At 41.6% G+C, this 26,896-nt stretch overlaps 1 protein-coding gene across 6 annotated transcripts in view; it reads left to right on the forward strand.

The window, feature by feature from the left end:
- Positions 1 to 26,896, forward strand: part of Pdzd2 (PDZ domain containing 2) — a 370,241-nt gene that overhangs the window by 303,003 nt on the left and 40,342 nt on the right. For all 6 annotated transcript variants that reach the window (XM_063258033.1, XM_063258030.1, XM_063258032.1 and 3 more), the window contains 8 exons: positions 8,222 to 8,333; positions 14,571 to 14,716; positions 17,664 to 17,780; positions 18,768 to 18,882; positions 21,880 to 21,953; positions 22,083 to 22,296; positions 23,068 to 23,185; positions 24,791 to 24,923. In XM_063258033.1, the coding sequence (XP_063114103.1) occupies positions 8,222 to 8,333; positions 14,571 to 14,716; positions 17,664 to 17,780; positions 18,768 to 18,882; positions 21,880 to 21,953; positions 22,083 to 22,296; positions 23,068 to 23,185; positions 24,791 to 24,923 (1,029 nt within the window). The remainder of the gene's footprint in view (positions 1 to 8,221; positions 8,334 to 14,570; positions 14,717 to 17,663; positions 17,781 to 18,767; positions 18,883 to 21,879; positions 21,954 to 22,082; positions 22,297 to 23,067; positions 23,186 to 24,790; positions 24,924 to 26,896) is intronic.

Genomic DNA, 26,896 nt, shown 5'->3' on the forward strand with positions numbered 1-26,896 from the left:
ATGCTCGCTGCAGATTCATGAACGAGACCTGCTATTGATTCTATGGTCCCTGCTCCTAATGAGCTAGCGGAGGCTAATACCTCTGCCACCTGCATCTTGAGATTCATCCTTCTCAGGTGTTAAAGGGTCAAGTAGCATTACAGTTCTGCTACATATTTTTGGTCAGTAATTGGATATGCCTCTGGTGTTTTATATTTTTCCTCTTTAGGGAAGATGCACTTGAATTTCTTTTTCACCTGCTGCTTAAACTGGTTCCTTTTCATCTTTCACAGCTCTGCTTGCAGAATTTGGATGCCTTTTTTCTTTAAACTTCTTCTGTTCCTTTTTCTGACTCAAACTTTTTTTAAATACTAATCTAGATTCTATCATCTGGGGTCCACAATTATAAAAGGTACAAAAATCAAAGAGGTCCTTTATTTAATAAAGTATCTGTGGTTCAAGTGCAGCGTGGCTGTCACCACCAGCTTGGAATTAGCCAATTTCCCCAGAAAATATCGCCCATCAACCACCATCCAGTTCTAGACTATAGAGGACCTGCTGACTCCTCTCGGATTCTCCCACTTAGATTTTTCTAATTTCATACATTTCTCAGGTCTTTTTTCCATCAGAGTAACAAAAGTAGCTGTTTCCTTTCAAATTTTGCACAGGATTTTTTTCTCTTGTCATCTTCCTCATTGTGCACCTTTGAATCTGTCCACATTCACAGAGCTGTCTTGGTGTAGCTTCCCCACATCTTCTTACTACAGCTCTTCATCTGCTCCTTAAACATCACATCTGCCAGTTTTTTTTTTAGCTCTGGGATGCCATTCTCTTCTCTGGTTTTGCTTCTGTTCCTCAGTGCTGAGGATCAAACCCAGGCCCTTGTTGTGCATGCTAGGTAAGAGCTCCACACTGAACCACTGAACTCAAACCCCAGCGCTCAGTTAAAGTCTTTTAAACTCAGGCATCACCTCTAGTCTAAGAATGGCTCACTCTGGCCTCGGCTTCAGCATCCCCCTCCCCTTCCTGTCTTTGCATTGTAAGATCATCTTTTGTCTTCTAAGGAAATCTCTTTCCCTAATCATCCTATATTCTTTCATTTTCTCTTTTTCCACTGCTCCTATTCTGATCTTAAGACCACAGCTTGTTTGCAAGTCCTCCTCGGTGCTGTGCACAAACTTGGCCTGTACAGAATTAAGGGCTCCGGCACCTACTCAAACCCACCTCCGTAGCTGTTAGGTTTGTAGTAATTTTATGGAGATTGTTTTCATCTTTGATCTAAGAAGATGGTGTATTCTTTGGGCTCATATTGGTTTAAATCACTCACAAATTAATCTGTTACCCTTCCTAGATATAAAGGTGAAATGCAGATTTCTGCAGCCTGGCACTAGAGTCATGGTTTATGTAGCCATTCAATCAAAAGGCACCCTGAGACCAATCTCCCGGGGAGCAAGCTTGAGCCTTATGGTGTGTTTTTATTTCAATTAACCCGCCCTTACACTCCTGTAATATACATTAAGTATTCTACTATTATTCCCAAATCCATTCTTACTGAATTTTCATAACCCTAGAAGATAGTTACAAGGTAATTTTATCCCTTTAAAAGTAAATACTATTGCTACAATTTAGCTAAGAGATGTTCTACTGATGGGCACTTCTTAGCTGTGCATCTAGATAAACTCTAGGTAATACAATAATATAAACTCCACATAATATAAATAAGTCATATGTTACTTTGTATATCTATAAGTATAATGACATTAAAAATTCCTGTATTACCACTGCCAAGTTAAAGAGCATTTGCATTTGTCATTTAAGTAACACTGGCATGAGCTTTAGAAACAAAAGTAGAGAGTAGTTTTTCCACATTTTCAGGAATACAGGTTTTTATATTGCACTTGTTTCCCTATTCCAATAAAGGATTTGTTTTTAAAAATAAAGTAAGTACTATTGTTTTCATATTATATAATGAAGGAATGGTCTCAGGCAATTGGGAATTACACTATACTCGCTGTACACTGTTTGTTTTATTTTAGGTTCTGGGCATGCTAGGCAAGCGCCCCACCCCTGAGCTACACCCCAGGCCCGTAAACACTTTATGTGTCTGTAGTTCATACTTTGATTGGAACAATTGTCATAACTGGTGGTAAAAATAAGCACATATTAAATAGAAAGCACAGTGGTAATATGTCTCCCATATTTTACCAGGTAAGCTATCCCAGTATAAGCTGGGAAGCTCCCGTTTTCCCATTCTCCATCTCTGGAGTCAACTCCAGGGAAGGCAGGAAGAACTGGGGAAATTGTAGCTCATACCTGCATCTCCCTTGGACGCTGATACCATTTGACCCAGAGCTTTGGTAAATTCTAGACGTCCAGGCCCTGTGCTGCTTCTGTAATCCTGGGCCTTTATCTTCTTTAATCTCTCTAGGAGTAATTCTGATGCACACCAGAGTTGTTTAGGACATTCCTGCTCCCTAGAAACCTCCCTCAAAATCAGGAATACCTGCCTCAGTCACTTGGAGCTTTCTGGTACCTGCGCTCTAGTCTTCATGCCCATCCCAGAGTCCTCTGTGGGAAACTCCTGGACTTTGGGGAGTCTTGGAACAGACCGGGTTGCTCTCCAACTTTCTCTGATCCCAAACTCAGATCTGTTGTCACACATTTGACTGCTTATTGGTTTCCAGAATTTTGTTGCTGTTGTCATCCCATTCTTTTTGGCCTTATGGAACCCTGCCTGCCTTCTCTCTCTCATTCATATTCATTCATTCATTCTCTCTCTCTCATTCATATTCTCTCTCTGTCTGTTTCTCCCTGTCTCTTTCTTTCTTACCTTTCCTATCTTGCTAGTATGTTTTCAAGAGGAAAATTTGCCACCATTAATCATAATGTTATACAATTTTAATTTTAAATGCAGCCCTGTTTTTCAGACAAGGACATTGAAACTTGAAGAGGTTAACTAATGTGACAAAATTGCTAACATCGTGGTACAATGAAGATTTATGCCCAGGCAGCCAAATTCTTAACCACTGGGGCCACTGCCTCCCAGAAGTTAACTCCCCCAGAAGTTATTCTCTTCTTCACAAAGAGAATTTCATAAGTTACTGGCACAGAGGGGCTTAAACATGGAAAGTACAAATTCTGTTAGACCTCACGAGAATAATGGCATTGTCCTGGCTGAGTGTGGTGGTGCACACCAGTAATCCCAACACCCAGGAGGCTGAGCCAGGAGGATTACCACAAATTTGAGGCCAACCTGAGCTATACAGTTGAGTCCAAGGCCAGCCTGAACTGCATAGCTAAACTCTGCCTCCAAAAAAAAATATATATGTGTATATTTATATATATATGGCATTGTTTTTATAGCTCACAAATTAGAAATTGCTCATGCATAATAAATTGTTATCAGTTGTTTTGCTGAACTGAAGGCCTTCAAGGAGAACTTTACAAATTTCATTTTAGAGCAAGTAAGATGACATTTTCAGAACAATTTGATTTGTTCTTTGCATGGGGTAAAGGAATTCTAAAAGTATAGACATTTTCAGACAATAGCGTAAGAAAGGAAAGGCTCATTGTTATCCAAGTCACACTTTGTGTGTTGCTACTTCCTGGTATAAGCTGGAATGAAGATTTCTAAGCAGCCCACTTCCTGCTCACTAAAGTTGTAAGCCAGCTAACATCACAGCAAACCAGTTTTGTGTTACAGGAGGGAACAGTGCCATTTACATCAGAATCCCATTGCTATGGTTTGAGTAAGTTTGTGTGTTGGAAACTCAATTTCCAGTGCAACAGTGTTGGGGAGATGGGGTAAGAAGAGGCCATTGGAGCCCTTGAAAATGATTGGCTGTCCTTATTGAGGGAGGAGGCTATTCATTGCAAGTCGGGGCTGCTTATAGAAGCAAATCTGGCCTCCTTCACATTCTCCTGTTCCTCCGCCTTTCACAGTAGCAAGCAAGCAGCCCTAGCTGGACACTGGCACCTTGGTGTCAGATGTCTCCCTCCAGAACTGTGAGAAGTAAATTTCTTGTCTTTATAAATTACCCAGTCTCTGGTGTTCTGTTATGGCCACACAGAATGGACTAGGACACCCGTGCTGCTGCTTGTCGCGGATTCTGCAGGAAGCTTTCACTGCTGGCTTGAGCTCAGCACTTCACCCTCTGCAGTACTTTGAGATCTCTCCAGGCCCGTTCTAAGCGGTTCTAACCACAGAGCAGCAACATAACACTGCCTTTATCAGAAGATTTCTTTGGCATAAGAACTCTTACAGGCATTTTGTAGATCATGGAAACTAAATCTCACTTCATTCTTTGATGCATTAGGGGATTAAGAAAAGAAATGGTTTCTTTAAGGCTTTTCAGCCACCCCTCTCAGGTTCTGAAAATAAAAGAGTTCACATCATTTTTGTTTATGCCTTATGGATTTCGGATTTGACATACTGCATGTAAGCTCCTCAACACCACTCATTTTATATTCTTGCCCTCTTCATATGCCGACCATCCTAGATCCCTGCCGTATGTTACAAACAGCAGAATGTTATGTAAAGGTGTCAGTTTTATTTTCTCGTGTGTCACGTAGAGATTAATATTATTTACCTTGCTGTACAGTGGGCCTCAGTTCACAAACACTTTTGTTTGCAAACAATTTGATTCACAAACAGAAGCATTTGGCAGTATTTTGGTTTTGTTTGCAAACTCTGCATGGGGTAACAAACATGACAGGGACCATCTTTCCCAAACCACAAATGTGGCCATCTTTCCTAGAATCCTAGAGCAAATTAAGTTCACAAATCAAGGTACCAGTGTGTGTATTTGCTGTGACAATGAAATGGAAAAAAAAAAATTTGCTCACCTTGATTATCCATGTCATTCATTTAATTACAAAGCACCTTCAGGTGGGAAAGGGGGTATGCTAGTAATCCGTGAAGCCGGAAGTCAGGACATGTACCACATACATGGACCAAGTCAGGACATGGAGAATCAAGTTGCAGCCTTGTCTGTACTGAGCTAAAATGTCCCAGGCAGGCCACTGTCCTGTAAACACTTATGTCACAGAATTTCACTGCTTTTGTGAAAACCTGAGGCTCTGCCAGGAAAATAGAAGGGAAAATGAAAGGAGGACTCTTGTCATAAGTCTGGAAGCAGAGGCTGGCTGATTTCCCCCCTTGACAAGAGCATCGCACACAGGTGTAATAAAGCACTACTAACCCTGTGTAATAAACCACCTCCCACCCCGGCCACCACCAACAAACTGCTCATCTCTGGGCGCTAGAGGAGGGGGAGTGGCTTGCAAGCCGAGGGCTGCCTTTCCCTGAAGGCGCACAGCCCGGGCCAGGTGGTAAACCAGGAGAAAACCCGGGACTTGCCGTCTGTGGTCTAGAGACAGGTACTTTCCATCACGCTTTTACCGAGGGTTCTCTCGGGATTACTCCTGTCTCTGTGTCACCTCATTGCATGTGACCCAGATCTCTGGCCCATCTCAAAGCTGGTTCTTTTTCACTGTCAGGATTTGGGGTTGGGAAGGATATTTCTCTGGAGAGTCTCTAACATAATCCTCGGGATTCTGTTTTTGCTTGTTTCTCATAACTTAAACCTGGACACCTGCCAGTCCCTGACACTGTAATATGAATACAGCAAACTCGTTATCTTTGTTTTCTGTGTCAGGATTAATTTATTTTCCCAATTCCTTTTCCTTGGCTTTGCCTCTATCTGCTCAATCTCAGACCTTTTATTCCTCCTCCTTGTCTACAAAGATACTTGGGCTTAAGGAAGGAAACAAAATCTCCCTAACGTTATATATTATATATAAATAATTACCCAGAAAAGGGAAGTTACATGGGAAATTAACTTCTTACTTTATACATTTTTTACACATTAAATTTAATGTGTAAAAATATACAAAATATGTTTATTGTTAAATATACAAAATATGTTTATTGTTAAAATTAGGTATGTTTTTCTGTGTTATGATTACACAATTTTAAGATGACTGTAAATGTTAAAAATATCTTACATGTCTTTTTTAAAGCTTGTACAGCCAGGGGTATAACTCAGTGGCACAGTGCCTGCCTAGCAAGTACAAGGTTCTGAGTTCAATTCCTGGTTCCAAAAAAAAAGGAACCAAAGTTTGTACATGTTCCTTGACAAATCTTAGCTTTTTCCCTGGTACTGAGCACTGAACCCAGGGCTTTCACACTGGGCTATATCCCACCCCTTTTTATGTTTCACTTTGAGAAAGGGTCTAGGCTGTTAAGTTGCCCAGGCTAGGTTCAAACTTTGAATCTTCGTGCCTCAGCCTCTCACTTGTACAACCACATCCAGATGAATTTTATGCATTTTAATATAAGATGCTTTTTTAACCCTCCAGAACCAAAAAGGAAAATAAAATTTCAAATAAAAAGTTTATTATTCGATGCATAAAATAAGTTTCATACGTACATGTCAACTTATCCCCTAAAGAATATTTTTATCTTTCTAAGACAAGATTTCACGATGCTGCTCAGGCTAGCGTTGAACTCACTTTGTAGCCCAGGATAGCCTCGAATTCACTAAAATCCTCTTGCCTCAGCCTCCCCAGTGCTGAGATTACAAGCTTGTACCACTATCCCTCCCCCAAAGAATTTTGTTTGTCTTTTTCTTTTTTTATCAGTACCAGGGAGCGAACTCATGACCACACACTTGCAAGGCAGGTGCTTATGCCGCTGAGCTAAATCCCCAGCCCCTCCCCCAAAGGATTTTAAAGACACCATTACTCACACATCTCCTTTTCCAATCTACTAACTGTAGTTTTTCACATGTTTGACTTTTGTAGGCTGGAAAACCCAAGGAGCCTTGGGATTAACCATTCTGCATAACTCCTTGATGTCCCACATAACCTGGGGGTCATCTGATCCCGGGCGGTGTTCAATCAGTGCTCAGGAGTGAGACACATGGAGTGTGAGTCACACTGAGACTAAACCATCATGTGACCCAGTGATGTTTTGGTTAATGACAAACTACATATATGACAGTGGCCTCACCAGATTGTAATAGAGCTGAAAAATCACCTAGGGACACCATAGTGCAATGCACTGCTCATGGGTGCAGTAATGCTGGTGTAGAGAAGCTGTGCCATGGGTTGTATAAAACTATGGCACAGGAGGGTAAAAGGATTGAAAAAGATCAAGATATATTATATGCATATACCAGTTCCCTAAAAAGCAACATTGCTATTCTGTATTACAAACAGGCAATAATTTAAAAAAAGGTAATACAATTACGTACAGTATACTATACCTGACATAAATTACTGTTACTGGTTTATGTATTTATGTTATAGATAAACCAATACATTTATGTTTTGGATTGTATTTCTTCTATTTATTAAAAACAAATGTTCACTGTTAAAAAAAAGATGTGCCAAGCTATGCCAGCAGCCACCTCCTAGGCTTGTGGTTTTTCTGTCTGTCTCTGTTTCCATGTCTGTCTGTCTCTCTCTCTCTCTCTCCTCCCTCCTTCCCCCACTCTCATTTTTTGAGACAGAGTCTTGCTATACAGTTAAGGCTGGCCTGGAAATTACTGTGTAGCCCAAGCTGGCCTGGAACTCATGGCGATCCTCCTGCCTCAGCCTCCCTAATGCTGTAAGATTATAGACATGTATTTCCATGCCCAGCTACCATATCTCTGAATCGTGTTCCAGGTACTACACTAAGTGACTGACATACGTCATGCCATCTAGGTTTGTACACTGTATGCCATTTGCACAGCAAATGACAAACCCCAATCTACATATCTCAGACTAGATCCCCGTTATTAAGTAACATACACCTGTAGTTATTTGATTGCCACACAATCAAAATTTGAACTCTATTTTAGGAACCTTAAAATTGGGTTTGAATTTCTGGTTTAATGTTGGTTGCAAGTTGGATTTTTGGAAAAGCACTGACCCCCAAGCCAAGCCAACTAAGGTTTTGCCACTGACTCCCCTGGGTGACCTTAACAACAAGGGTCCTCTAACAGGGAATGAAAGACAAAAGCTGCCTAGGGGCCCTTACCGGCTTGCAAACCTCCGGGTTTGCACAGGGTTTGTGCTGGGTAGGGGGCAGTGTGTCCAGGTGCAAGTTGGCTGAAGGTTTTAGTCTGTGAACCCTTCTCTCGGGTGACATGGGAACTGCTGCTCCCTGGGCCTCACTGAGATAACGTCTTGAGGGGCAGTGTCACTCACCACAGGACTAGCCTGTCCCATCAGCTATGTGCTCACTGCCTTGCAGATGCCTGGGACAGACGAGCTCCAGGATGTGTGCGGTCCTGAGGAACCCAAGGGGAACCTGCAAAGTCCCCAGCAGGGCAGCGGCAAAATGAAGCTCAAGAGTCGCCTTTCGGGTAAGTAGGAGCTCTGCCCAGTGCAGTCCACCTGCAGCCAGGCCTCCAGCCTCTGGCAAGGAGATGGGGCTGTGAACAGCATGAGCCCTTTCTCCTTAAAATGTTCTTCCTTCTGTGATACCTGATCCTGGCAGAACAACTCCACTAAGCCTGGCTGTGCATGTGATGTCTTTATGTGAGTCACACACAGCCAAAAGAATGTCAGTGTCTCTGTGTGTCTCTATCGCAGTGTTGAACCCCCACCCGGTATACTTGGTTCATTTATTTAAGCAGGACATCAGGTGACCCAGTCAGTGCAGGTGATCCCTGATGGCCCATCTTCCCTGGAAGCGCACTTCTCCAAAACTCAGCCAACAGAACAAGTGGCAAAAGGCTACTTATTTAATATCAAATCTGCATCTCAGCTAAGCGGGAAAATGGATGGAGTGGCAGCTTTTGGAATAAATAGATTCTGTGTTCTGTGTTTCCGGGGCATTTCCCTAGAGCAGTGGGGGCGAACCTATGGCATGTGTGTGCCGCAACTGGCTGTGTGTTCATTAAAGGGTTCCCCGTGCCTGGCTAGAGTAACCAGCCTGCGCTGAGAGAAACCTGTGGAAACCCAGGCTGTGTGCAGCGAACACGTTGTGGCTTTCATGTGGCCTCAGCATGTTTGCCTTCATGGTTCCTTTCTTCCATAAAGAATAAAACTGTTCTTTATGACTGCATTGATATAAAGATACAAGCTAGATTCTTTAATCTATTCATTACTATTTTAGTCTAGGTTTTTCTGCATTTTAAAAAAAAATTCCTAGAGACCAGGGAAGAAAAACATTTCTGTGGGGCTCCAGAGTGGCATGGGGTCCTGGCATCAGGAAGAAGTATCTGAGATGGAAGCCAAGGGCTTGAAAGTGTAGCAAAACCAGGCTGACCCTCAGCTCTTGAATTCTGTTGTGCTTTTGAGTTATTTAACCTCCTAAGTTTCTGTTTCTTTATCTGAAGAAACAGAGGTAATTTTGTATTTTTTAACGCACGTAAAAGCATCTAATACAATGTATAGTATGTTGACATCCAAAAACCCATGTTCCCATTTTACCACCCAAGTCAGTGGAGAGGGTGGCGACTGGGCTGCCGGCCAAGAGCATCTCCCTTCTCACAGCCCCGCCCTCCGCTGAGTGTATTCTCAGGTAGAATGGTAGGGAGAGGGCCATAACATGCATCACTTTTTAAACTCAAGTAACAAAATGGATTGGTTTTCGATTGTAACTCATACTAATTACAGTGAGTGCTGTCTGCGGACAAGTCTGTAGACACGGGTTTATGACAAAAAGAAATGGGGACTAGAGATAGATGGAGATCGTGAGAGGACTCACCTGGAGACAGTGACCAGTGCCACTCCAGCGCTTGGGAACACTGAGAGGGACACGTGCAGATCCCACGGAGGGGGGGACGGTCTCACAAGGGCACAGAGGAACCCTGAGGTCAGCTGTCTTGGAGGAGTTTATCACACTTTATAAACCGGTTCTCAGGATAATTTACAGAGCTCTGAGGAAACCCAGGACCTTTGAAACCAGTGCAATCACATTCCTCACTTTATGGATGAAATTTGAAAAGGGAATCCCAGAGGCCCCCAAGTCCGAGCCAGGAAAAGGATCTGCCTCCCAGACAGAGTCCCTCCCCACCCTTTGGCTTCCTGTGGGTCATGAAAAGAATTCTTTTCCCAGTCTTGAGCTTCCTATGCGGGTATAGCCGAGGCACCTTTTAGATGGATGATTTTCTAATTTTGTCCATACTCTTAGTTTAGAGCAAGCAGCGTGTTCAACTGAGTTATAAATCCAGGGCTGGCCATAGTATGCTACAAAGGGATGACACCTTCTCTTCCTGTGTCCTTCCCAGGACATCCAAAGTGACATCCAAGGCCATGACCAGAAAATGTAGAACAGGGGAAACACACATGTGGACCGGCTACACCTGTGTTGGGCTCCCACCTCCCCCACTTCAGGTGGGGCAGACGGCCTGGTCCCCAGCTCCCTCGTGAATCAGAGGGGGACTACAGTGTTGGCTGGTGATGGGAGATGGGCTGGTGGGAATGCATGTGGTGCCGCCTCTCCAGCAGCCCTCGCCTCGTTGTGGCTGTCACTGTTATTACATTGTTAGCATAACATTATGTCTGGCATCATCATTTTCATTTCCATTCTTACTGTCGTTGCATCTTTCCCTCTGGAGAGGGGAACATGTTTGGAAGGGCTCAGGCAGGACGACCTTCTCAAGAACTTTCATCACATGTGCACAGTGTCAGCCGCAGTGAACCACACACACAAGGTCCAAAGTCTGGAAGTTTCCTGGGTCGTGATGCTCAGGGGAGATGAGCAGGTGAAGGGGGCAGAGACACTGGCAGGATTCATTGGTATTGAACAGGGGAGAACAGGGGTCTCAACTGGGCACAAGATGAATGAGAGGTTTTAGGGACGGCAGGGGCCAAAATGGTCAAAGAAGTTTTTGACAACTGTTTTTTTTTTCCTCCTCAACTGTTTGAAAGATCCAGTGTAATCTGTCGGCAATAGTGACTCAATCCACCAGAGCTTGACAGAGTTATTAAGGGAAAAGATACAGAATCTTGGGGTGAGAGATGCTGGGGCAGGCGAAGTTGGGCAAAACACGATTTTTAAATTCCCCAGTTTTGGAAAGGAGGGGGAGGAGGACAAATCCTTTCCTTTGACAATCATCAGGATACAGCGAATTCGTAGACCAGCAGTGGGAGATAAGACCAAAGAAATAATCAGGAGACACATTAAAGAGCTTAAAGAATCGAGCCTTGCTTCAGTGCCATGAAATATGTTCATTCTAAAGATTTACATGCAGGAGATTTTAATGTGATCAGCTCCTTGTTTGTCCTGTAAACGTGGATGTTTACTGCATATTTTCTTTAAATGAGTCATCCTGATGTTCACATATCAGTGTATTATCTGTGGGCGCTACCGTATGTGGTTTCTCTCTGCTTGATGACAAGTCCTTCTCTGTCAGCTCAGAAGGAATTTTCTTCTAATAAATCTTCCTCAGATGAGTAAGCATGCCAAGAGAGATTAATCTGGTCATGAATTATTAAGTCATGAGTTATTAAAGTGTGTCTGTAAAGAGGTTCCAGCCATTTCTACTAGGGCTTTGCCCAGTCTGGCTCCAAAGTGACTATAAAATAATGTTGTCTGTCATCTAACTGATCATTTTTCTGACATCTAATCCTAGTTTTCCTTAATTAGTACCTCCTTTTTTGCTAGCAGGATTTCCCCTTTAATTTCAGTATTTTTGGCTCATCTATTTGGTCTCTTAGGTTTGTAAGCCTTTTAAATACACATTTTTCTTTAGTTACAAAGGAATTTCACATTTTAAAAACCTGCCTCAAAAAGTTAATATTTAGCTTTTGAAAAGCTAAGCCTTTAGTGATAGCCATTATAACCATATATAACATTCTTCTAACTTTTCATTGCTATGAAAAACTCATTAATATATTTTGAAAAGTTCAAAATTACTTTGCTTTATTCCATGAGACACTTTTCGAAAAATTTTTTACGCAGATTAAAATATTTGGTTATCAGTGAATTACCACATAGTGTAAGTAAACTTGATATTTCAAAGAATTTGTATTTATATAGCAATTTTCAAGCAAATATGTAATATATAATATAAAGTGTAAGCATTATAATATGATTATAACTATTCACATGTAATTGATCCATCACTTAAGATTAAGTTCCTTTAAATTATTTTCTTTTTTTTTTTTTTTTTTTTGTCTTTTTCGTTTTTACCGGTACCGGGGATCGAACTCATGACCGCCTGCTTGCAAGGCAGGTGCTTATGCCACTGAGCTAAACCCCCAGCCCCTTTTAAATTATTTTCAAATACTATATAATACAAATTAGGCATCAATAAAGGTATCTTTAAAAGTTTTTACTACCAAGAATAAGCAGGAAGCAAAAAGTCTTAACCATAAAGTTTAAAAAGTGATTTTAGACATTTATTCAGGTACAGCATAATGATGTTTTAGTCAAACATAGGCCACAAAAGGCCAGGAATATAGGTTAGCAGCACAGGTGCAAGTCATGAGTTCAATCCCCAGTACCAAAAAAATAAATAAAAATCTACCCCCCAAAAAATAGGCCACCTATAAAACTGTGATCCCACATGATTATCACCTAGTGATGTCCTGACCAACTTAGTCTGTGTACGTTCCCTCTGAGATGGGAACACATGCACAAAATTGTCTTAACAACATGTCTCTTAAAACGTATCCTTGTCACGCCCTTCATGACTGCACTGTACAATGTGAAAGCCATGAAATTATGTTCATCGAAAACTACCATGAAGACAGTGAAATGGTAAGATGGGAACAGGGAGAAGATACTGATAATCCAGAGCTCCCACAAAACATTTGTAATCTTAAGATATTACAAATAAATAAACCTCCTATGATTCATCACAAAAAATGACAGAAATCTAATAAAAGAATGGGCAGAAGACTTGAACAGATACTTCACAAAAGAAAAAACAGCCATTGAATATATGAAGAGAAACATGTCATCAGAAGTTAGTCATCAGTGAAAGGCAAGTTAAAAACCGTAGTGAGATCCAATCCTACGCTCACCAGAAGACCTAAACCTTAAAGAGCGGCATCGCCGAGCCTGGTGAGGATGTGGAGAAGCTTGCGAGCTGCTGAGACATCATTGGCAAAGGTAACGAGATGCTTGTATGAGGACCTCCGTGCCCAGGTATTTCCGACAACGATGACGTACGTCTAAGAAGATTCAGTGACAGCGCACTCTGCAGCCCACAGCTGTGTTTGCATGGCCTACAAGCTAGAAATGCTTTCCACAATTTCAGAAGAGTATAAAAAGAGGAGGAAGAGAGACAAAGAAGGAAAAGGAAGAAGAGACAAGAGTTCATGGCCCAGAAAGCCAAAACTTGTGAAGAAAGAACGTTTGCAGGGGTGGCTGGTGGCTCAGTGTGGTACAGCGCTTGCTGGCATGTGCAAGACCCGAGGCCTGATCCCAATACACCGCACATGTGCTGGCCTTCATCCTAGACCTAACAGTGGAATCAAATGCCCATCACCAGTAGAAGGATGAGTAGTGGTACGATTATACAGAGTGTTACACAGAGTGGAAGTGAGCAAGCTGCTGGCATACAGGCAGCACAGTTGAATTTTGCAAATAAATATTAAGAACAAGGAGGCAGATGTAAGGGGAAAAAAGTACATATTCTATGCATTCATTCCTGGAAAGTTCAAAAACGAACAAAAGCAATATGTGATGCTTAAAAGCCAGATCCTGGTGAGAAGGGTCAGTGGCACGAAGAGAACTCTGCGGGCTCCCCTCAATGTTCTGTTTCTTGATCTGGATTTTGGTGAGTGGCACCTTCATTTCAGTGAATTGTATACTACACATGTATGCACATTTCTGCATTATATTTTATTTGAAGTTTTTTATCCCCTTGCATTGTTTTAAATATTTTACTAGGACACGTTTGCAGAGGATAATGTTCAGATTCCTTGTGTGGAGTCAGTAGACATAGGCAATATCTTCGTTCCTGTTTTCATTTCCTGTCCCCTCTCTCTCTGAAAAAGATCTGTTTCCCTACTGTTACCTTCCTTCTGTTTTGCTCTGTATTTCTCTTTGGGGTTTCTCATGTAAGAGAAACCATGTGATATTTAAGCTTGTGTGTCTGATTTATTCACTTCACACAAGGGTCTCAAGGTGCATCTGTTTTTTCCTACATATGACTCATTTTTCTTTTGTTACAGCAAAGTAATACTCTAGTTTGTGTAAATAACACGTTTTCTTTATCCATTCATCCTTACTGTACATTGGGAAAAAAGGCATCTGCCCAACAGTGGAACTGTACCAACCAGAGTGCTACTCCCCCCTCACAGCTGATGGCATTCCCACAGTTGTTTATGGCTCACTGATGTTTATTTCACCCCACCTCCATCTGACTTAGATCAAACATATTTGTTGCCCCTTAGCCAATTGGGAACATCAAGAATGGCAGTTTCTTCTTAGCCTGTGATTAATGAACTCAACACACAGTGGGCTTGTGCAGAACTTGGTGTTAGGACACTGGGCGCTTGGTGCTTTAGGTGTCTTGGGTGCCAGGTCTTCTGAAGCCATGCATGTGTGTCTAAGTACAGCCAGTTCATGCCTGCAGGTGTTCTTCAGATTCTTCTTATCCTATAGCAACCCACATTCTTCCTGCCTCTTTTTTTTCAAGGGGGTGTCCACCGCCTGGAGTCTGTTGAAGAATATAACGAGCTGATGGTGCGCCATGGAGACCCTCGAGCCAGGATGCTGGAGGTCTCCCGAGATGGCCGGAAGCACTCCCTTCCTCAGCTTCTGGACTCTTCTGGGACAGGACAGGTCAGTCCTGGGCGGTGGTGCCTCTTGCTGGCTTCCAGGCACGGTTGCTTAGTTATGCACAGAAGAACATGGTTTCATCCCCTGGGTCTTCTGGCTTTTCTCCCCACTCACCCCTGCTTCAAATACCAGCTTCTGTGTTGAGAACTGTCCATCCATGTGGACCATGAGTAGTCAGATCTAGAGAGATGGTAAGATAGAGCGATATCTACCCAGACAGACTAGAAAAGAAATAAACCTACTAGTTGAAGAAATAGGGGAAAATAAACCTCTTGTTGGTTCCTAACATCTTGATTCCCTTCCTATTGTGAGTTTTGGAACTGAGAATTGCTTTCAACTGCCAGGAACAATGACATCTCACAGTCTGTGGTGAATGACCATCACTTCTTTAATGGGAGCATTGTGTGTCAGGGTCAGGACTGTGTGGTGTGTGTGTCTAGCTGTGCCTGTGCCACACCTGGGTCTTACTGTTACCCAGTGACGGCTCAGTGGTTTAGTATCCTCCAGCCTGTTCCCCTAGAGCACTGGCTCTTCCTCAGTCATGCTGTCCCCAATCTCCTAGAAACTTCAACCAAGTTGAGGCAGGTTCAGTTTCTAGGGAACTCAGAGAGTTTCTTGAGTACCGGTACCATCAGCCAGAAGGCCAAGAGGAAACCATTGGCATCTTGTCCCCAGCCCTATGATAAAACAGAGCTGGAGGAGAAAGATAGGTGATTGGTGATACCCGAAAGTGCCTGGACACTCATAGATGGTAGGGTTCTGATGGTGGTGTATCAAGTTACCTGGGTTGGGCCCTTAACTTGACATGTTATAATGATTTTACAGATGGAACAACTGAGTCTCAGAGAAGTTAAATATTTTGCTCAAGGCAATATACTAGAAAAGTGCATGAATATGGTTGATTTTGCATCAGGATCAAGTATTTTTCTTGCTTCTGTTGCTCTTTATCTGACCAGAAGAAAAAAAGTACCTGTGTTTCTGGGGCAATTGCTGGTCAGACAGGATTGGGTGTTGAATTCACCCAAAGACAGCTGGAGGAGGATGAGGCACCAAGAAAAAGCAGAGAAAACAGGTTGCATGGATCAGTTAAAAGTCACCCAGACCCAAGGCTAGAGACAGACACATCTGTGATTGGCTCAGAATCGTCCAGTTGGACCCATGGAGACAGGGGAAGACCAAAAAGTAGCGGCAGAGCCACGTCATCAGGCTGCGTTAGTGAGTGTGAGAGATGAGAGAGGGTTTGCTGCCATCGTGGCCAAAGATCTGGTGTTGACGTGATGATTTTTCAACTGATCCACAGAGGAAACCTGACCGTATTTATAGCCCAGAAACATCTGTTCCTAATGAGGCTTCCAGGAACCAGGATGCTCAAGCTAGTGTAGGGCGTTTCAGAAAAGAATTTTTCCCTCTTCAAACTGTCCTGTTTCTATTTTCTTAATTTCTCGTCTGTCTTTTTCTTCTAGGAGTCATCTTTCTTTTTCCCTGTTCTCTTTCTCTCCACTAAAAGCTATGGCTTAGAATAGAGTAGCCAGTAAAACTCTCTGCACAGATGGAAGAGTTTTTCACCTGTACTGTCCAAGATGGTAGCTGGACTGAGGTCTGCTGAGCGTGTCAGAAGTGGCTGGTGAGACTGAGGAATGCAGTTTTAAGCTAAATCCATCTCATTTTAAACACAGACAGCCATTGGTGGCAAACAGCTACTGTATTGGACAGCGTAAGTCTGGAAAGTCAGTGCACCTCCTAAAACTCAGGGAGACCCATGAAGCGTGCAGGCTTTTGGTCTCAGTGATTCCTTAAATGGAGATTAAGTAAGATATTGCTGAAAATTGTTGACCAGAGAAAGAATTCCCTGATGAGGTCACATGCAAACCTCTGTATTCAAGAGTTGGAAACCATGTGGTTCTGACATCACTGCAGTGGTTTTGGTAAAAGGGTGGTAACCATGCCAAGCCCACATGATTTTTTTAATGAGACCAAGTCTAGGAGGCCCACATAACTGGGAGAAATACTGTATAACTGCATGGTGTAATTGTTCTAAGCTGTCAGGAATACAAAAAATGTCATTAGGGGACAACGTCTCATCTCTACATTTGAATGTCACTGATACAACTTAAAGATAAGAACCATTTTGCATGTGTCTTTTCTCACATTAAACATGGAAAAAATGTGGCTTGTAGTGGAATATCTGCATCATTTAAGATAGTCTAAGAAGAATAACAAGGAGCTGGATTGTGGGAGTGTGTTAGCAATAGTCACTGAATCTCTTGTTTATGTTATAAACAGTGCACCTTATGAGCACATGGGAATATTTTGCATGAAGGAAAAAGAAAAAGAATTGCAATTTACACTGCTCTGTGCCGGGAAGAGAAAGTGTGGCTTATGGGAAAATATTTTATTTTCCTAATGTGAGGGATTAAAGCTGAAGCGGCTATTTTTATGTGGAATAATAGTTTTCTGGGTTTGCGGTCTGCATTTTATAAGAAACAGGGCTTGCTGAGATTTTCAATAAATAAAATGGAGCTTTAATTGTTGAGATACTTTGTGACTACGATTGTGAATTTAGGATAGGAGCAGGGATTGGCCAAAGAGAGCCCAACCACAGACTGGTCATCCCATATCTTTGAGGTCTCTTGGTTTCTGGTTCCTAACTTCATTCCAGCAGCAGGATCTGCAGGACGTGGTCAAGGAAAGAGCAGCACAAGCGCTTTCTGGTCTCCAAACAGTCCTTTAAGAGGGGAAGCATGGCAGTATATTCCATAGGGACACTTCCTCCGGTTGTTTATCGGTAATAAACTTTCTTTAAGACACTATGCCAAAAATGGACCGAAGACAAATCACTGTATAACACAAAAAAGACAACTGAAATTTCCAGAGTCCAAGCGTATCTGTATGCAGAGCCCACAACAAGATAAATGCGAGGTCTCTAACCTCACCATGTGCTGGTGTTTAGGAATACATCGTGAAGAAGTCCACCCGCTCCCTAAGCACGACTCATGTGGAATCTCCTTGGAGACTCATCCGGCCATCTGTTATCTCCATCATTGGGCTGTACAAGGAAAAAGGCAAGGTAAGCTCTTTTCTGCAGACTCTTTTCTTGATGGTTAATTTTTTTTCCAGTTTTTCTAGTACTTGTTTCTAATACATACTGATTACATTTTTATGGGGGGATGATACATGTACATGACACATCTTAGTTCTTGTTTTTTCAATCCCTTCCTTTCCCCTTCCCCTCTCGCTTTATCTGTTAATCCCCGTCCCGTGAGAGACATCTGTCTCCCTCCTTATTTTCTTTTATTTGATTATTTTTAAATGGTTAATTTTTAAAACTTTATTATTGCTATTTTTTACATGAACTAGAAGTAACAGATGTAAAAAGGGATAGATTAAGTGACCTTCCTGTGGATTTCCTGCAGACCTCCGTGTAGGAGGCAGTCCTTAATATGTGAGCCATCACCAGTACCTGGCTGCTAGGGTTCTGGGATTGAGGGCTCAGGGGTGCAATGAATGACCCACAACCTTTTTGTTGTTGTTGTTCTGGGAATTGAACCCATAACCTCCAACTTTCATCTGTATTAGAAGAAACTCCGACCTGTCAATGCCCCCAGTTGCCCATTTTGGTGAGTTTCATAGCATTGACATTATCATAAAAGAAATGACAGGAATAACTTGATATACAAGTATCAAACTATCCACACTGATATAAGACAAAATGGGAAGACTAAAATAACAAAATAAATATGGTACCTGTATAGTGTAAAATGATGCTCAAAAGTTATTTGGTTGACCCACGTGAAATGTCATTCTTAGAAGACAAAGATTGTCAATTATTAACAGTGACATACGTTTCAACCTAACACTTTTTCCCTTTTATATAGCACATAGCTGTAACATATGGTTCTGAGAGGAAGTTGGGAAAGTGAATGCAAACCTTTGAGTTTATAGCTTAACTTCAAGACCAATGAGGAATGAGCCTGAAGCTAAATACCGTAGTGGTGAGGATGCCTCACTGAAGTATTACAAATCCCAGCCTTACTCCCAATTGCTTTAAATGTAGGGTCTTGGCTTTAGCATTGCTGGAGGTCGAGACTGCATTCGGGGCCAGATGGGGATTTTTGTGAAGACCATTTTCCCAAACGGGTCAGCCGCAGAGGATGGAAGACTTAAAGAAGGTAGGAGAACACCTCTTGGTGATCCTCTGTGACTCTGAGCTTTGATTCCGTGGGAATCTGCCCTCTTACAAGATGGGAAGTGAGTGGTAGCAAGGGCCATGGGCTTGAGAATCTTCTAGACCAGGACTGCATCCGACACTTCCTTGCCGTGGTCTTGGAGAGTTGATACAACCTAAGTTTCACTTTCCTTGGTTGTAAACTTGAAATATTAATGTCTATCCTGAAGAGTTGAGGATTAAATCTGTGCCAACTGGCTGTATATTTTCACGGAGGACATAAATGTTTATCTTGTATGATGAGTCCTTGATCATGTTCCTTCCTTGAAAAGTTCTGAGAGTTTTACATTCTGTTCTCACTCGAGGCTGGTGTGGAAGAGCTGTACCTGACCGCTATTAGCCATTGAATATCTAGCTGTTGAAATCAGCCAACATGTATTTTAATTCTTAAATGAACATCTTTTTCATTCTTCGTAGCACCTACTATTTTGCCACACATAAATGTCTAGACAATTCCTTTTGAATGTGAGTGAAAGAAACACTGAGATGCCAAGTTATAGCTGGCCAATAAAATTTTTAAATGTTTAAATACAACTTATATTTTATAGTGCTGTAAATACAAAGCATGTTCATATGTTTAAACCTCTATCTACATTACAAACCTGTTGAGTAGGCATATAGAGTAATTATTTCACAAATAAGGAAGCTGACACTCGGAAGAGTTTAGTGACTAGAAATTCATTCTAGTCACTAAACTAGTAAGTAGCAGCAGTGACATTCAAACCCAGTGTGCTGATCCCATGGCCACTTCCTCTCCCTACCTTGCTACTGCGGCCTCATTTAAATACAAGATGCCCGGAGACTCGAAAGTCACTCTTCCTTCTTTAGTATATTGTGATGCTTGAGAAAATAAAATAAAATTTGGATAAGCCAAAGCTTCCTCTTAATGTGCAGACATAATAGCTGCTTTTGATAAAGAGGGAATCTCTTTATGTATATCATTTACATATTTATATAATGGTTGGGAAATATCTATTTAGATTAAGGCTATATTCTTATATAAAGCCAAATAACAAACAAGTTCTGAATATATTTTAAATATCAGTCACCAAAGCAGGAATCCTAAATTTTCCCCCCACCCTATTCAGACACCTTTTTTGTTAGTGATTAAGTCAAAATACCTATTCCTGGTTATCTTTTAAAAAAATGCAGGGGCTGGGGGTTTAGCTCAGCGGCATAAGCACCTGCCTTGCAAGCAGGCGGTCGTGAGTTTGATCCCTGGTACCGATAAAAATGAAAAAGACAAAAAAAAAAAAAAAAAATGCTGTGACTGTTCAGTTCACTTGATCCAAACTTCAGGGGCTGTTGAGTTATACTGGTTAACTTTTTGTAAACTGACAAAAGGTAAATTGGAGTCCCATTTATTTTTAGGGAGAGCAACACAGAAGCCTGTGTGCTAACAATATGACATAGTAGGCTAATGGTCCTGGGCAGAATATTTCTTCCTCTGTCTTCCCGAAAGGGTTAACCCAGGTGATATTTGTGTCCAGTTTCAGAGCAATGTAAAATTCTAGCAGAGCATTTTATAACAGATGTGTCATGTGTTCTCTTGATTGAAATTCATCCTGCAAGGTTGTTAAAATGGAGTACAACAGAAGAAAAAAATCAATAGTTAGGAAAGGTGAATCGCACCTGATTCTCCTGAAGACTGGTTTTTCATATTTATTCACTTATGAGAAATGTAAGCCATTAGAATGGATTTTAAACTGTTGAGTGATACATCTTTTAAAAACCTTGCATAAATTTTAAGAGCATATGCAAGCATGTTAATGTTTCTATCTTTTTCCTTGTGAACACAAACATAAAACATAATTGAGTAATTGGTTATACCAACTGATTTTAAGCAGATTTTAACCCTTATTTTACAACTTCCGTGGTTGCATTAGAAAAAGGTACCTGATGGATACAGGGGGCACCCCACCTTTTGGTAACTGCTCTACAGAACTCCTCTCAGCAAATGCACTATGTGCTCCTGGAATCGGCTGCCTGTGAGAAGTGAAAATGTGTGTTCTTCTGTTGCTTTGCATTTCGTGAGTGTAGGATGTCTCTTTCCCTAACCACACCGTAGTGCAAAGCTCACCTCTTCTCTCTGGGGCAGCCTTGTAGTGTTTGTGATGAACTGTTATTCCAAAAAACAGCCTGTGTCACAAGAGTGCAAAACAGAAATGAGTTTCTTACAAGTCACCAGGATGTTGTGTTCTTTTATTTTCCCAGCGACACTATCAACAGCTTAAAAAGTGAGCTGACTGCATCCTGTTAGAGCTGAAGATGATAGGCTAGTTGAGGTGGGGAGGAGACAAGCATGTGTGTGCACAGGACTCACGGTTTGGCGTTACCTGACAGTAATCTCTGAGACAGACACACGCAAGCGTGACGATGGACGACCCAGCCCCACACCAATAAGATCAGACCTCTAGACTCTAGATTAACAATATCCCAGCAAGGTTTTTTCTCTTTGTCATTGAAACTATTTTCTATACACTGTGATGATTCTCTGGGAATCTGGTCTTTCTACAAATGTAATAGTGACTTCTGAGATGCTTTATGAGTTCATGCTTCATTGCCAATGGTTGTAAATTTTTAAACAATGACCATAAGGAAAAACTTGGAGTTCAGCATTTGCAAGTTCAATCTCGAAACACAAGATATCTGCTGTTGCACTTGTCAGTGGTTAAAGCATGAGCTCTTAATGCTTCCCTGAGCTGTTTTAATTGATGATTAGAATCTAGAATTATTGCAAAATAACATGCATTTTAATTAATTGCCCATTTTTGTGACATTGCTGGGAGCCAGGCTTATGAAAGTGAATTGGAACAATAAAAGTCACTTTATGGAGTAGTAAATCAGGGACCATATGGTATCTTCTTCGAGTACTAACCAAGCAGTTGGCATCCAATAAATCAAAGCGTAACGCTAATGTAATTTTCACATTTGGTCACAGGAGATGAAATCCTAGATGTAAATGGAATACCAATAAAAGGCTTGACGTTTCAAGAAGCCATTCATACCTTCAAGGTAATAGCTTTTTTATTGATCTCCCCCCTGCCCTGTTTGTTTTCCTTTATTTCCTTCTGGCCTGGGCTTGGTGAGATCTTTTTTCCACTTTGGAAGGACACTTAGCCCACTTGCCTTTTGTTTTCACAGCAAATCCGGAGTGGGCTGTTCGTGCTCACAGTTCGTACCAAGTTACTGAGCCCCAGCCTCACGCCCTGCTCAACCCCCACACACATGAGCAGATCAAGCTCTCCCAACTTCAACACCAGTGGGGGCACCTCCTGTGATGAAGCCAGCTCCTCTGTGGGACGGAAGGCCCCAGGGCCCAAAGACCGAATTGTCATGGAAGTCACACTCAACAAAGGTGATCCAAGCTCTTCCTCGCTCCTCCCACTGCATTCTTTCGAATAACAATGTAGAATCTGTTCGTAAGTTTTGTTCAATTTTTCTTAGAATTGTTCCTTTAGAACCATTTGCTACCAACAAGCGGTGTTCTGTAAATGGACAGAGGATCAAAAGTACAGGTTTTAGTCATCTTACAAAAGTGAGGGGAAGTTACCAGTAGCACAAGGGTCTTCAGGGTCTCCCTGTCTGAGTCCGTTGTGCAGCATAGACTCACATTTAAAAAAGAAATCACTGAGTGGCTTAATAATTCTGGGCCTCATACAAAATTGTAAAGAATTAAAGAATATAGGTAAGAATATAATTAGTACCATAATTAAAAGTCACGGGTGGTCATCTTTGTTTTTCCTCCCCATCATTGTGAAAATGCAGTCAACAAATAACCAAGAAATTAGTTATTAAAAAGAAAGGTCAAAAATGTCTAAAAGTCTCTCTATGCAAAATAAAAACATTACACTCTGCGTATTCCCTGAAACACATTTGACGAAGCTGTTTAACTAAGCAGACAGTGACTCGCTGAGTAATTTACAGCCCACAGTCCCTGGTTCAGTCATGGACTCACTGCACTAACAGAATATGGCAGTGTTGAGAAAAAAAAGCAGAAATACGTTCTGAGCCTGGACCAAAACTAACTGGTTATCGATGTGAATATAAATGTGTTTCAGCTCAGCTCTACTTCTCTTTTGGTTATTGTATGGTTTTTGCTGTTTTCATTGTGTCCTGCTTCACATAGAGCCAAGGGTTGGACTGGGCATTGGCGCCTGCTGCTTGGCTTTGGAGAACAGTCCTCCTGGCATCTACATCCACAGCCTTGCACCTGGATCAGTGGCCAAGATGGAGAGCAACCTGAGGTTGGTTGGACCCTTATATCATGGGGTTCTGGTATCTTCTTAAATATGTGAACACATACACACATTATCAGCTCTGTTACATTCCTTAATGGAATTCTGCATCCTTGAGTTATTTCCACTAACACAGCCAAGATTACAAGTATTAGCATTCCATGGCCTAAAAGCTCATGTAAATAAAGTTTGGTTGAATTGGAAAACTCTGGGTGTTGGCGTCCTGACCCGTTTGGTTTTATTTGGACTCAGAAGTTCAGTTTCATAGTCTTGACCAAATATAATACTATCCAGATACCTGATTATCTCAATATAGTCTTTTACTTTCATATGAATTAATTCATATGAGACAGTGGAACTGTTCATGTAGTTCAGAATCACTGGGTGCAAGAGTCCTGAGATCAGCTTTGAGTGGGAGGCCTTCTTCAGTATCATCTCTTCCTCTTCCCCAATGCCTTCCCGCTGTTTGAGTGGGGACCTCAGGTGCCTGTTGTCTGAAACCCCAGAGCATCTGACTTCTCAGTGCAGCTCATGGAGTCGTATCATGGGTATCCTGTTTATAGAAGAGACGTCTAGGTGTTCTGCCCTCCAGTAATTGCAGCGGGTCAGTGCCCACCTAAGCTTCACAGGAATGTGCCCACATCATACCCAGCTCTGTACAAACAGTATCACCTTTCCCTCATAAGCATCTAAGTCCTTCAGCAGTTGAAAAATTGTTAAAATGGCATTCGTTGAGGTTGCCATTTGGGAACCCTGTTAATAGATTACATTACAGACTTAGTTAATCATCAGAGTAAATTTCCATATTAAAAAAACTTAGCAAATCATCCAAAAGTACATTAAAGAAAATATACTTTTAGAACCCAAGGAAAAGAAACGTCTCTTAATGATATCCCAGGATGATGTTTCTTTCTTGAATGGTTCCATATGTGTGGAGCCTGCCAAATGAACATTCTTCAAACCCATGTAAAGAGTCTTTGTTCTCTCCTACTGCGTTCTCTCCCTATAATTTCAAGTCAAAATGGGCAACTTGTCCCCAATTTCTCATTTGTTCAAATGTGAAAGGTTTTTACAAATTCTTGGGTAACCTTTGAGCTTTCAGATATTTCCTCCTTAAATTATATTACAATAATCATTTCAAGATGGTCAGAAGAAGGAAGAAACTGGTGGTGGTCGAGGGGTTGTCACGTGATGATCGAGTCAGACAGACTTGAATTAGTTCAGTACTGTGTGGCATCCAGGTGACCTGTCTGAGTCCATGGCCCCTGCTGCATAACAGGGAAATAGTTATTCCTATTAGAAGCATTATTACATTGTTTGATACAGAGGCCTGGCATACAGTATGTGCTCAAGAAATGGTAGCTTTCATGGTTGCTCCTATTAACCATTTTATTTACTTCTAAGTGTCAGTTGATACAGATAAAAGATTTCGCCAGTTCAAAACCCAGTGTGTTCAGATGCATGAGTTGCTTTTTCCTAGGTCATGAAAGGATGTCATTTGCTGTTTTAAAGTATTCCCAAAAGAGTTTGTATTTAAAATCTCCCACATAAGGAAAGCTTTCTTCGCTTTTAAAAGGCTATTACACAGAGTGTCAATTGTGTCGCCCTCCCCAGCCGCGGAGACCAAATCCTAGAAGTGAACTCCGTCAATGTCCGTCATGCTGCTCTTAGCAAAGTGCACTCCATCCTGAGCAAATGCCCTCCGGGACCTGTCCGCCTGGTCATTGGCCGCCACCCCAACCCTAAGGTGAAGTAGTTCTGCCCATCCTGCTTCGGGAAGATGGCCTGGTTGTGTCTGTCCAGCATCAGTGGTCCACAGTCGGAGGACCAGACAGGTCACTGAGGGTGGAATGGAATGTGAGCCTGTGCTGATACATGTGGGCAGTAAATTTTTATCTCAGCTGTCTTTTTTACCTTTTTATTGGTACCAGGGATCGAACTCACAGCTGCCTACTTGTAAGGCAGGCGCTTATTCCGCTGAGCTAAATCCCCAGCCCCCTGGACAATGTTCTTGGTGACTTTAAATTTGGGGTAGTGGGACAGACTCTGTAACTCATTCCTACAGCCTCAATTGTTTGAGAGGCTGAAGCAGAAGGATCTCTTGAGCCCAGAAATTTGAGGCCAGTCAGGGCAATGTAACAAAATTCAGAGTCTAAAAAAGAGGGGGAAAAAACTTATAAAATAAAATTTGATGTAATATAAAGTGAGAATTCTAAATTCTGAGTAACCCCTACTGGCTGTTTGCTGGTAAGATACTTGAACTCTGTGGGTATCTACACCAAGAAAATCTGAGTGTGTTATGCTTCATGATCTGTATGACCTTTTCAGATTAAGCTAAGAAAAAAATGTTGTAACCAGCATCTCTTGTTTATCTATATGTTGGAAATTCTCTCATCTTTAAGTTTAATGCAAAGTAATTTTCAAAGCAGAGTCTGAATTTTTAACTTTATTTAAGTAAGAAATGAGAATATGACAAGATTGAAATAGTATAAAAGTGAGTTCTTACAATGATCAGAAAGATGACTATTTGGAATTCAACTTAAACTTGTGTAATACACAATTCACGTGAACTAGTGGCTGTCTTTGCATTCCTATAGGATTTCTACAATGACATTTTTCAAGGAAAAGTGAATGTCTTCAGATTTGAGGAGAAAAGTTGCTTTCTTAATATTGTTTGTCAGGTCAAAAAGTTACCAAATTACTGTTTCATGCTATTTAAGTAAACATAAGGAGAAATCTGGCTTTCCAAACCAATTGCTTATTTGTAGATATTACTTTGTAGACTTTGCTTCCATCGAAGTTGGTCAAGAAAAAACCCAAGCATTTCAAACCACACCAAGGAAGTTATCTATTACATTTTTTTAATTTTGTGGAGGATTCCGTTTTTCTGTCCGATGGATATAACTTGTTAAATTCACATTAGTATCTTCTCCACTAGCTGCTTGCACAAATGTTCTCAAATCTACTTACACAGCCTAAATACGTACTGAAATTCTCCCCTGCTGGGCTCACATCCACATTGTCTGATACTGGTTTTGCTTGTTCTGCTAAAGAATAGTCTGAAAACGGGATCCTTTCTTGGTAGGTCACATGTGGATGACCTCATAGGAATCCTACATGTGACTTGGACCCAGTAAGACATACAAATCACTGTAGCTCAACCCCATTCCCCACTGTGAGGATGCTCATGTGGTCTTCTGTTGAAGCATTAAATGACCTTTGCTTACTTACAAGTTTTAAGTTTTTATTCAGCAGGGCAGAGCAAAGAATCTTCAAGTCTGATGCTAGTAGCTCAGAGGTAGTTACCCCAGATCAAATTCATTATCCAGATATTCATCGGGCTTCCACTAAGTGCCAGGGAATGTTGCCATGGCAGAGCTCCCTGGATGAATTTGGGTGCATCTCAACTAGGAAGCTTACAGTCTAGTCTGAAGGTCTGAACCCACAGAGATTCTAGGGGGTATAAAGATTTGGGAACATGTTTTATTTGTAGACAAAGCCAATACCTTGCATCAAATTCCCATCCCCTCATGGCCATGTTGGCACAGTATGAGGACAGTACCATCACGAGATAAAAGAAGGGACCCAGACTGAAGAGTGATCCCTCCTCTGTCCAGGCTGTCATCCTCCTGAGCAGAATCCTTCTGCAGTTAAAAGCCCCACAACCCACATGGGTTTTTTCCCAACATTATTATCGCACTGTCGATCCATAATGAGCTT

This window comes from Cavia porcellus, unplaced genomic scaffold (assembly GCF_034190915.1).
Source record: "Cavia porcellus strain 051 isolate PalLab524CR breed Dunkin Hartley unplaced genomic scaffold, mCavPor4.1 scaffold_11, whole genome shotgun sequence".
Classification (NCBI taxonomy): domain Eukaryota; kingdom Metazoa; phylum Chordata; class Mammalia; order Rodentia; family Caviidae; genus Cavia; species Cavia porcellus.